Source organism: Mus musculus, chromosome 12 (assembly GCF_000001635.26).
Source record: "Mus musculus strain C57BL/6J chromosome 12, GRCm38.p6 C57BL/6J".
Lineage (NCBI taxonomy): Eukaryota > Metazoa > Chordata > Mammalia > Rodentia > Muridae > Mus > Mus musculus.
The window spans coordinates 83,662,676-83,675,571 of NC_000078.6; the positions used below are offsets into that span (position 1 = coordinate 83,662,676).

At 37.7% G+C, this 12,896-nt stretch overlaps 1 protein-coding gene across 13 annotated transcripts in view; it reads left to right on the forward strand.

Annotated features, from left to right (window-relative positions):
* The window catches only part of Rbm25 (RNA binding motif protein 25), a 50,920-nt gene that overhangs the window by 30,468 nt on the left and 7,556 nt on the right, over positions 1–12,896 (forward strand). For all 13 annotated transcript variants that reach the window (XM_030246877.1, XM_006516164.4, XM_006516168.4 and 10 more), the window contains 7 exons: positions 1,304–1,584; positions 5,417–5,633; positions 5,744–5,833; positions 9,233–9,306; positions 10,059–10,209; positions 11,664–11,988; positions 12,369–12,643. In XM_030246877.1, coding sequence (XP_030102737.1) covers positions 1,304–1,584; positions 5,417–5,633; positions 5,744–5,833; positions 9,233–9,306; positions 10,059–10,209; positions 11,664–11,988; positions 12,369–12,643 — 1,413 coding nt within the window. The remainder of the gene's footprint in view (positions 1–1,303; positions 1,585–5,416; positions 5,634–5,743; positions 5,834–9,232; positions 9,307–10,058; positions 10,210–11,663; positions 11,989–12,368; positions 12,644–12,896) is intronic.

Here is a 12,896-nt window from a genome sequence, read left to right on the forward strand (position 1 = left end):
ATGTCTCAGAAATTAGATTTTCCCCCCTGTAATAGCTTTCAGTTTCTGGCTCTCCATGTCTCCTATCTTTCCTTTCTAATTTCAATGTATTCAGTATTGGCTTTGCCTGTATGCTACCTTAGGTCAGCAGCTGAATATATTGATGCCTTACACACTAGCTTTTCTTTCATAATCCTCTCTCAGTTCTTTGGTCCATGAGCAAGAAAAAAAGTATCTAACAGGTAAGACTGCTTTTTAAAGTTTTAAATGCTTTACGTTACTGAGAAAAAGAAAAATGCACATTTTATTGTTGCAGTTTAAATTTCAGTGAAATTAAACACAGAACTTCACAGGGATGAATGTGTTTTGTTTTTGTTTTACTTGTTTGGGTTTTTGTTGTGCTTTCTTTTTCCCCATGTTAGTTTGTATAGAAACCTTGTGGTACACTGGTAATCTTTCAGGATACACACTGGCCTAACTGTTTACTTGTGAACCGTGTACTTGCTCTTCCTCCCAGAAACATAGCTTGTAGGCAAGGTTAATCCAGTGTTGGCGATCCATGTCCTAGCACAACATCTGTAAGTTAATACAAGATCCTTGCAAGGGTGGATTTATCACTGTAATTATATCTTTTATTGTTTTACAGGCTTAATGGTGGGCATAACTTCTGCTTTTACTTTAACTATTGTAAATTAAAATAACTAATTATGTATGTGTTGTTTGAAGTGAGTGGTTTTCAAAGTTTCTGTATTTGGTGGAGTATCCATCTTATAATGGTAGGAATAAGTATTTCCATAGTTTAAAACTTGGCTAAATTCAGCTTCTGTTTCTTTTGGAGGGTGGGCAACCTGGAGGGCAGAAGAGTGTTGTTATCTTGACTTGTCTTCCACCTCTACTTTAAAGCCCTCGTCTAGTTACCTTCAATAGTGAGAAGTCTAGGATCATAAATACTGTCACTGTTCCCACTGACTTACACACACTTATAATGGGCAGAATTAAGCTTTAGTTTAATTGAATGTCTTTCTAGAAATTCTTAGGAATCAGTACATTGTTCATGGTTATTTTTGGATATTAGTCAGTAGCTTGCCACTCGTAACAGATTTCCCCACCTAAGGTTGAAGATTCCTGGTTTGTGTAGAGTATTTGGTTTTGCACGAAGTCTAGCTTTGCGATTGTTTCTCTTTAATTTGTTTAAAAAAAAAAAAGAAAGCCACAAATCCTGGTGGTTTGATGCTTTTCTAAGCATTATTGGGCATTGCGCCGGGGAAAGTCTGTATACTGGAGGTACAGAATTAACTCTAAAAGTACTTTTGTTGGTTTCTAGAAACTGGAAGAAGAGAAAGGCAAAAAAGAAAAAGAAAGACAGGAAATTGAGAAAGAACGGAGAGAAAGAGAGAGGGAACGTGAAAGGGAACGAGAAAGGCGAGAACGGGAACGAGAAAGGGAAAGAGAACGTGAACGAGAAAAGGAAAAAGAACGGGAGCGGGAACGAGAACGGGATAGGGATCGTGACCGCACAAAAGAGAGAGACCGAGATCGAGAGAGAGATCGGGACCGAGATCGAGAACGGAGCTCAGATCGAAATAAGGATCGGAGTCGATCAAGGTAAAACTCCATACAAACAGTTGTTTCTGATAGTGTAATTAAATTAAAAGGTTTCCTCTGGAACTATTTGCATTGGAATGATAGTTTTCTGTAGTTTACATTGTACATAAAATGACATTATTGATGAAAGTAACAATTTTTATATTTGTTTTTGTTTTTTGAGACAAGATCTTCCTATGTAGCCTTGGTTGTCCCAGACCTCTGTAGACCAGGCTGGCTTCCTTCACACAGAGATAATGCCTTTCTCTGCCTCTAAGTGCTGGGAATAAAGGCTTTTGCCACCACCGCCACCACAAATGGAGCTGAGCAAAGGGATAATTTCACAACCAGTGGTTAGTGAGTAAGTTCCAGGATACCCAGATATACAATGAGCTCATCTGTAAAGCAATACTAGGACTGGAGAGACATTAGCAGTTAAGAGCACTTGCATGAAATCTTGTAGGATCGATATCCAGGACCAATATAATGACTCACTACTGTAGTTCCAAGAGATCTAATACATGGAGCACGTACAAACATGCAGGCAAATCAGTCATGTACATAAAATAACGTGCTGGGTATGGTGGCACACACCTTTAATCCCAATACACAAGATCTAGCAGGGGAATCTTGAGTTGCAAGACAGCCTAGTGGAAACATTGTCTTGAAAAACAAAACACACAAAAAAGATGTCTGTCTTTAATTTTTAGTCCTGAGGGTAGAAGGAGATGGGGTGATTCAGGTGGTGAGAAAAACAATGTGATTCCTTTTCTGTAGTTACTTTCTATCAGAGGCTAGTTTTTGTGTGCCTAGAACCAGTTGCTCCTTCAGTTTTAAGGCAGGCAGTTTTCATTATTTCCTTAAATTGGTAGGCTATTTTTCTATTTGCATTGAGACTTTCTACCAGTATTTTTCAAAGGATATGTTTGTCTGTGTCCCTGAGCCCATCTGTTTGACTTGACTTGTAGTAATTTTACCTTTATAGAAGGTATTATTGTAAATTTTGTGGTAATTTATTTGTAATAATAAGCAAAAATAAGAAACAGTGATTGAAAAGATGGAAAATTCAATAAAAACTGTCAAAATACAGGACTTCTTGCAATGTAGCTTGATGAGATAAAACACAACTATCTGGGGGATGAATACATTTAGTTCAGTGTAGTGTTTTGTATAACAGTTTTGTATACAAGGAAGCCAAAGCAGTAGTAGTCTGCTAAGGCAGAAATTGGCTAAATGTCTTATATAGGGATGGTGCTCTCCATCCCACAGTGAGATGGGTCCTCTCATATAATCTATTTTGTTTGTTGGTTTTGTTGGTTTTGTTTTTTTCGAGACAGGGTTTCTCTGTGTATCTCTGGCTGTCCTGGAACTCACTCTGTAGACCAGGCTGGCCTCGAACTCAGAAATCTGCCTGCCTCTGCCTCCTGCGTGCTGGGATTAAAGGCGTGCGCCACCACCGCCCGGCTCTCACATTAGTCTTTAGTCATGACTATCCCTATATACAGATTTGGCAATCTGATGGAGGCATTTTCTCAATATTCCTAGATATGTCTAGATTTGTGTCATGTTGACAAAAAAGCATCCATCATTAAACCTGCACCATGTTGATGGAATTACATACTTACTATATATTATCTCCCCTCTTTCTCACTTTCTGATACATTCCTTGGTGAGAATTTGGCATTCTATGAAATCAAACAATTCCTTTTTAAAAATTATCCTTCAAAGCCATGCCTGATGGTATACACCTTTAGTCCCAGCACCTTGGGGGCCGAAACACCTCTGAGTTTGAACCCTGGTGTCTAGATAGCAAGTTGAGACTGCATAAATGATACCCTGTCTCAAAAACACATGTACAAATACAAATGTATATCCTAGCATGTTGTCTCCATATACCTACATTGATTTATTTATCATTGTGTGTACTTGTGGGCTTTCTTTTTTCATTCATTCATTCATTCATTCATTCATTTATTTATTTAATGCATTTAAGTACACCACCATTGCTCTCTTCAGACACACCAGAAGATGGTATCAGACACCAATACAGACAGTTGTGAGCCACCATGTGGTTGCTAGGAATTGAACTCGGGACCTCTAGAAGAGAAGTTGGTGCTCTTAACCACCAAACCATCTCTCCAGCCCCGTGCATTTTTTCCTTAAATATTTATTTTTAATTGTGTATTTGTTTGTCTATATGCATGCAAATAGAGTACCCTTAAAGACTAGAAGGGGTGGATTCCCTGGATCTGAAATTATAGGCAGTGGTAGGTGGTCTGATGTATCAGTTACCAAACTCTGGTCCTCTGCAAGTAGTAAGTATCCTTAACTACAGAACAATCTCTAGTACTTGTAGTGTTGTTTTACTCTAAATTAAATATTAAGCTTGTTTATGTGTGTTTGGGGAAGAGGGGTGTCTGGGTTTTACGTAGTCTAGGTGGGCCTTGAACTCCCTCAGCCTCAGGAGTAGCTCTTGCTATAGGTGTTGAGCTACCTCTAATTTGTTTTTAAATTTCTTATTTATAAGGATTATCTAGTGTGTGTTTCCTAGAAGTGCAAAGTTTCTAAGATCATAACAAGTCAAGAACAAATTGCTGGTATCAGAAATTTTGAGTGCTGTTGACGCACATAGCATGCCAAATATCTCTTTTTCTACAATCTTTCCTTCATATATAAAGCTAAAAAAATCCTTTTTTTTTTTGAAAAAGGTAAAGTAACCTTTTTCAAACAACAACAGAAATTTCTGTGGCAATCTTATGTTGGTTGCTGTTGCTGGTTGTTCTCTCTTTGTCAGTGTCTGTCTGTCTCTTTGTGTGCGTGTGCCTGTGTGTATAGATAGATCGCCTTGAAATTTTCCCTCTCAAATACTGAAATGACAGACATGTACCACTCCTCTCATGCCTGGTTCTAGATTGTCCTTTCTCTCTCTAAAGATTTATTTATTTTTATGTGCATTGATTTCTTTTTTCTTCCTGCATATATAAGGGTAAGGGTTCTATATCCTATGGAATTGGAGTTAATAGACAGCTGTGGGCTGCCATGTAGGTGCGGGGACTTGAACCTGGGTCCTCTGGAAGAGCAGTCAGTGTTGATAAGCTATTTTCTCAAGTCTTTTTGTTTTTCGAGACAGGGTTTCTCTGTTTTTCCCTGGCTGTCCTGGAACTCTGTAGACCAGGCTGGTCTTGAACTCAGAAATCCGTGTGCCTCTGCCTCCCGAGTGCTGCCCTGCTCTTAGAATGTCTTTTTAACATGTTCTATTAGTCTTTTATGTTTCATTTGGTAAAGAGCAGTATGCTCTCATCCTTTTTTTTTTTAAGGCAGGACCTCTCTAGAGACTGTAGAAGACCAGGATGATCTCAAAGACACAGAGGTCAGCTTGCCATTCCTTCCCAAACATTTGGGATTAGAATTGTTTACCACCATGCCTGGCAATATTTTTTTTTCAAAAAATTGTGTATTTCAGTCTATGATTAGGCACAGTTAGTAATTTTTCAGTCTTTTATGTAATCTTACATTGGGTTTTATGTTTTATTTTTTGTAATGTGTATAATTGCTAGCATTGACTTCAGAATGCAATTTAGAACTTTTAGTTAGAATTAAAGTCTGTGGCTTTTTGTTTAATTCCTACATTGGGATTAAAATGCAGGGCCCTGTTCATTTTAGAAAAAATGCCTTATTTGAATTTTACTTTTGACTACCTAGTCTATGTCCCCTTGAGTATAGAGAAATTAACACTAAATTTTGACTTTTTGCTTATTGATTTATCATACATGTTATAGTTCCCCGTGGTTCCTAAAGAAAAAGGATAGAATGCTATAAAATATATGATATATTTAATGTTCTATTTCCATAGAGAAAAAAGCAGAGATCGTGAAAGGGAACGGGAGCGGGAAAGAGAGAGAGAACGAGAACGGGAACGAGAACGAGAGCGAGAGAGAGAACGGGAGAGAGAACGGGAACGGGAAAGAGAGAAAGACAAGAAAAGAGACAGAGAAGAGGATGAAGAAGATGCATATGAACGAAGAAAACTCGAACGAAAACTGCGAGAGAAAGAGGCTGCTTATCAAGAGGTAAACTGAGGAAATGCTCTTTCTGAAAAGCATAGTTATTTCCTTAGGATGGTGAGGCATGTTTTACAGAATCCTTTGTTAAAGTTTAAATTTCTGAAACTTTTTTTTAGCGCCTTAAGAATTGGGAAATCAGAGAACGAAAGAAAACTAGGGAATATGAGAAGGAGGCAGAAAGAGAAGAAGAAAGAAGAAGAGAAATGGTGAGATTTTAGGTTTAAAAAAGTGTATTGTTAATTCAGAAACATTCAGACTTACTGTCAAACAGAAATCCTTACAAATGAAATTTGTCAGTTTCTCAGGTAATTGTTTTTGGTTGAGTGAGTGCGTGCGTGCGTGCGTGTGTGTGTGTGTGTGTGTGTGTGTGTGTGTGTTTTGAGGTGGTCTCTCTACTTAGCTCAGACTGTTTTGGAATCACATATCAGTGTATATCAGGCTAGTCTTGAACTCCTAGTAATGGCCTGGGTTGCTTATTCCATATAATTTGGAGATAAGACTCAGTTTATATCTCTTCCTACTTTTCAAATACTTGCTGCCCACTAATGAATGTACGTGTGGCACAAATCTACCCTAGTAAGTTAACTTAGAATGAACATGACATCATTTGGTTAAGATTCTGAAAACTTTTTGAGCCGGGTGAGTTTCCTGCAGCTACAACTATGTTATGAGTTGAGCCAACCAATCTGAGAGAGAAAATTGACACCCTCAACTTGTATCTTAACTTGTGATATTTGTAACACAAGTAAATAAAATGCCATAAAGTTGTTCTTTAAAATAGCTATGGAAATTTGTTGAATAAGGCAGTGTAGTTGTGTGGTTTGTTGAAAGTCGTTCTTTTGTGGGGAGCAATTGTATTTTTATTTTTCAGTCTTTGGGTTTTTGAGACAGGGTTTTTTTTTTGTGTGTAGCTCCTGGAACTCGGTAGACTAGGCATAGCTTGAGCCCATAAGGATCTTCTTGTCTCTATGATCCAGTGAGATTCAAGGCATCCACCCACCATAACGCCTTGGTTTGTTTTTGGTTTTAAGATTTATACATTTTTACTTTATATGCTTGGTGTATTGACTGCATTTATTTTGTTTTTGTTTTTTTGTTGTTGGTTTTTGTTTGTTTGTTTGTTTTGTTTTTCCAGTCAGGGTTTCTCTGTGTAGCCCTGGCTGTCCTGGAACTCACTTTGTAGACCAGGCTGGCCTTGAACTCAGAAATCCGTGTGCCTCTACCTCCTGAGTGCTGGGATTAAAGGCGTGCGCCACCACGCCCAGCTTTGACTGCATTTATATGTGTGTGAGGGAGGCAGATCCTCTGGAACTGGAATTAGAGACAGTTGTGAACTGCCATATAGGAGCTAGGAAGTGAACCTGGGTCCTCTGGAAGACATTTTCTTTTCCCCAGTTCTTGGCAGTGTTGTTGTAAGCAGTAGTATATTTAGCACTTATCATGCAGTTTTTTTTTTTTTTTTATCCTACCGTATTCTCTTCATATAGTCACAAAATTAGATTTGTGTTTCATTTATATACGGATAACTGTAAGCATGAACCCGTTGGCACAGTTTTTAAGCCTAGTGATAAAAATTGCTTCAATAGTATGTTCCAAGCTGGGCGTGGTGGCACACACCTCTTTAATCCCAGCACTCAGAGGCATAGGCAGGTGAATTTCTGAGTTCGAGGCCAGCCTGGTCTACAAAGTGAGTTCCAGGACAGCCAGAGTTATACAGAGCAACCCTGTCTCGCAAAACAAACAAACAAAAAAAATAGTATGTTCCTTGTCTTCTGTAGAGTGCTGTGTGTGACTCATGCCTTTAATCTCAGCAGTCCCAGCAGAAAAAGCAGGTACAGCTCTGAGTTCCAGGCCAGCCTGACATAATGAGACCCTGTCTCAAGAAAACAAATAAAGTGTGTTGTGCCTTCGTGAGAATGTAAATTTTATTTTATCTTTAGTTTGTAGATTATCCATTCAGAACACTTTTTCAAGATGAGAACCAAGTGAAACATTAGGAATGTTTAGAAATAAGTAGAGGGTACATTATCTAGTACATATAACAACAAGAAAGTATGTGTTCTCTGAATCATAGCTCCTTCTCAATAGAATTGTTTAAAATGGTTTTATTTGAATAAATTAATGTAGGATGAAAGCATCTATTTTGTAGTTTAATTTTTTCCTTCATGAGAAAATTGGAAGAGAATACTAGAAAATTAATTTTAAAGTTAGACAATGTTGTGCTTCCTGTGAGCTAATCTGAAGCCTTTCTATATATGGAGGCAGGGTTTCTCTGTGGTGCTCTGGCTTTCTTAGAACTCATTCTGTAGACCAGGCTAGCCTTGAAATCTGAGATATACATATCTTTGCTTCCGAAGTACTAGTAAGAAGTAGTTACAAAAATAATTGTGATCTTTTGGAAATTCCAGTTACATAAGCATTTTCTCATGTTTAACTGATATGTTCATTACAAGTTAAAGTTTCCCAGAGTAATAAATGCATTGGGGTTAGTGTGTACATAGCCTGACCTGGATACCTATACTTTGATACTAACATTGATACTTAGAATACTCAACAAACCTTTCATTTGAGTCCTTATCATATCCGGGCTTAGTGCCTTAGGATGGGCCATAGAAAAGTGATTGATCATAATTTTGCTAATAAGGCAGTTAGTGTAAAGAAATAGGTGAATATATGATATGTTAAAGTTACATTCACAATGTTTTGGAAGTATTGCATAAGAATATTTGTTGTGCTTTTGTGAGCAATTACTGAGGAATATATAGATGGTTCCTTTGGATGTCTGTTACAAGTCTTTATATTGAGGGAGCTGAAAGGTGTTAAAAGGTTGTAAGTCAGAAACTATTATCTGCTTTACATATAGATAGGATTTAAAGTGTTTAGATATAGGCCATAAAAAATTAGACAAAGTTTTTAAATATACCAGGTTGATCTACAATTCCAAAAATAAGATTCTGTATATCTTCCAGGTTTACTATTAATGTAAAGTAGATAGAGTTCTGGATAAAGAAGATGTTTTTCACAAATGGCAGCTTTACCTTTACAATATATAAACATGATTTAAATCTAAAATCCTGTATGTTACTTAAATTTAACACAATCTCAAATGAAAATTAATCGCTTTTGTCTACTATTTAATAAGGTAACATTGTTCTGTTTCCTAATGTATGTCATTTTTATTGGAAAAGAATGTATTTTGGGAATTATTTTCAGGAGTTTTTGTTCAGCATACTGTATGTGTTTTTCATGTCTCAGTCATGTCCTAAAGCTGACTTGTTTAAAAGTTTTGTGGGGTTTTTTGTTTTGTTTTTTCAAGATAGGGTTTTTCTCTATAGCCCTGGCTGTCCTGGAACTCACTTCGTAGTCCAGGCTGGCCTCGAACTCAGAAATCCGCCTGCCTCTGCCTCTCCAGTGCTGGGATTAAAGGCGTGCGCCACCACACCCGGCTGTTTAAAAGTTTTATATGATGCCCGTTTCATATATTAAGTAATGAGAAGTATTGTATGTTCTATGAATATGGAGAAAAGTATTTTCTTAAGAAAGGGAAAGGAAGTAATCTGACTCTTGCCTGAGGTTTATATATGTTGTCCTTCATTTCTGCAAAGGCTAAGGAGGCTAAACGACTAAAAGAATTCCTAGAAGATTATGATGATGATAGAGATGACCCGAAGTACTACAGGTAAGTAAGCATGAGCGGATGGGCTGTTTGTGACCGTGAGAATATCTGGTGTGTTTAGCTGTTAGAATCAGTAATTTCAAGTGTCTAATTTAGAGGGGAGTCCATGAGTGTCATTTTATAGGAAGTCACACCTTTTAACTATTTAGATTGCTCAGGAATTTGTCTTCAGTGTTTTCATGAGTGTTCCATCTGATCTGCACCTACCATCCCCATATTGATGTAAACTTAGGAATTGAGTCACTTTATCTTTATTGTACTGGATGTATGTATGTATGTATGTATGGTTCAGGCTTGCTGTTGTCTTTTGACTGCAGGGATTAAAGTCATGCACATCACAGCCAGTTGTTTTGGTAGGACAGTCAGCCTCAAACAATGTTAAGCATCCATTCTGTATTGTCTGAGTTATGCCTTTATCCCCTAAAGCCAATTAGCAATTTGTGTATAGTCTTCATACTTCATATCTGAAAAAATACAAATTAAGTGTTGAGTCTTCAGTTTGGAATAGGCACAAAGCAACTGTCTTCCCCTTGAAAGTTATCTTTGGGCTTTTAGACACATAGTGTGATTTTTCAGAATAAAATAACACCTTTGTGCTTACTTGTAACACATTAATGTCAACAGCACCCAGTCCTGGATGTTTACCTGAGTCTTAGCATTCACTTACTTGATTTCTAGTGTTGAGGAAATTCTGTATTGTGGACATTTTGTGTACTAAGCAATGATCTGATCATTAAATGCTATTAACTTTCCAGGGGTAGTGCTCTTCAGAAACGGTTGCGTGATAGGGAAAAAGAAATGGAAGCTGATGAACGAGACAGGAAGAGAGAGAAGGAAGAGCTTGAGGAAATCAGGCAGCGCTTACTGGCAGAAGGGCATCCAGATCCAGATGCAGAGCTCCAGAGGGTGAGTTATTATAACATCTGAAATTGTTTAGTTTTAATTTACTTTATCATCTATCAGTCACCTATGATATATTTTAGTTTGTAGATAAAGGAATTACACCATATGCGCTTTTAGACTTGATAATGCTGTTATTTGGAAGATTATTAGTATTTGTTAATTTTAGTACAGAAATCATCAGTCTTAAATGAACTCAGAACTTTGTATATGTTTGTTTAGGGAACACTTTAGTGGTGGTGCATATGTGCAAGCCGGAAGTAAGTCTCAGGTCTTGGTGTAGTCCATAGAAGCAGTTCACTGTGGTTTACTTGAGACAGAATCTGGCTAGGGATTTGCCTGTCACCACATTGCTCCAGTTGTCATACTTGAACATTTGCTGTGTTGAGTTTAGTAGGCATTGGAAATCAAATGTATGTCCTCAGGTTTGCATAGCTGTCATTTAACCAACTGAGGTATTTCCCCGCACCTTGAATCCATACCTCCCATCATCAAATAAGTCTGTCATTATTGGTGACCATCATTTAATATAATTTAAACAGAAAGCTGTATTTACAATGATATCTGATTTGTAGTAACTGTCGTTTGAAATATTTCCTTATTAAAAGATGTTTTCATTTTCTAACGTCATTTTTAAAAAATTGTTATATCTTTTTATTATTTTTTTATGGTTATGAGTTTGCTTACATGTAAATATATGTACCACAGTTGTGCTTGGCCCTCAAAGGTCAGATCTTCTGAAACTGGGGAGACAGATGGTCTGGGAACTGAACCTGGGTTCTCTTCAAGAGTTGCAGATGCTCTTTATCACTGAGCTGTCCATCCACCCAATAGCTTGTCATGTAGCTTGTCATGTATAACAGAATAGATTGTACAGTGCTCTTATTTTTGCACTTAATAACTGTCATTTCAGTACTTCTGTCTTCTATGAAATTTTCATGTTTTTATATGATACATGCCTCAACAAAAATAAGCCGTGTCTTTTCATGTTCCTTTTTGTTATTGCTGACTGGGTGTTGAATCCCTTGGGATCTGAGTTACAGTCAGCTGTAGCTGTGTGGATTCAAGTCCTTTGGCGGAACAACCAATGCTTATAACCTCTGAACCACCTCCCTTATTCCTAGTGCTTAGTTCTTAATTTTATTTAGAGTTGAGGAGGTAGGATTGATCCCACTGGTCAATTTAGACAACATAAGTACATAAGTAGCCAGCCCAGCAGTGATGTGGCATGCCTTTAATCCCAGCATTCAGGAGGCAGAGAGTAGGTGAATCCCTGAGTTCAGAGCCAGCCTGGTCTTCAGAGTGAGTTCCAGGACACCGAGGGCTACACAGAGAAACCCTGTCTCAAAAAGAAACAAACAAAACAAAACAAACAAAAAACCCAAAATATATAAAGCAAAGGGAAGAATTATAGTAGTAGTCTTTTCTAAATTTAACCAAGTAGTGTTTTTTGGTTGCAGATGGAACAAGAGGCTGAGAGGCGCAGGCAACCTCAAATAAAGCAAGAACCAGAATCCGAGGAAGAAGAAGAAGAAAAGCAAGAAAAAGAAGAAAAACGAGAGGAGCCTGTGGAAGAGGAGGAAGAACCAGAGCAAAAGCCTTGTCTCAAGCCGACTTTGAGACCCATCAGCTCTGCCCCATCTGTGTCCTCTGCCAGTGGCAACGCAACCCCCAACACTCCTGGGGATGAGTCTCCTTGTGGTATTATTATTCCTCATGAAAACTCACCAGATCAACAGCAGCCTGAGGAGCATAGGCCAAAAATAGGACTAAGCCTTAAATTGGGTATGTCAGCATTGCCCTTTCTTTTCTTTTCCTCCCATGTCCCAATAAGTTCCATTGTAAGGACAAAAGAATACTTATACACACATAGTTCCATGGTAGATAGATAGCAAAGTATTCAACAATGCCTTTGTAGCTCACGATTGTTTTCATAGTTCTACTAGTGCTCCTATATCTCCAGCTGCCTCCAGTTCTGAGAAGAAGTGAAAAGTTAAATTTTCTAGCACTTGTGAGTAGAGAGTTACTACTTTTTTTTTTTTAACAGTTGGGATCTTTCTCAGAGAATTGTGGAAATATGTTTGCACCTTTTGAGGGATGGTGGGTTGTCAGATTTAGCATTTGAAAATGATGTTTTCATACTAAGATAGTGTTTTTAACTATAGGTGCTTCCAATAGTCCTGGCCAACCTAATTCAGTGAAGAGAAAGAAACTACCTGTAGATAGTGTCTTTAACAAATTCGAGGATGAGGACAGTGATGATGTGCCCCGAAAAAGGAAACTCGTTCCCCTGGATTATGGCGAAGATGATAAAAATGCCACCAAAGGCACTGTAAACACTGAAGAAAAGCGCAAACACATTAAGAGTCTCATTGAGAAAATTCCCACAGCCAAACCTGAGCTCTTTGCTTATCCTTTGGATTGGTCTATTGTGGATTCTGTGAGTAGCATACTGCCTGTCAAATGTCTGGGTTTTCAGTGTGACATACAGCCTTGTTTGATTTTTAGCAATAGCAAATAAGATGTGCTTATTCATCAGACACAGAATAATAAAAAACACTATGCAGTTGAGATTTGAAAAATTATTGGCTTTAGATATCTTTCACAATGTACATATTCTTTTTTCCTGCATTCTGTCCTTCATTATCTAATACTGCCTTTTAAAATCTTTCTTCTTAAATGTTCCCTGCACC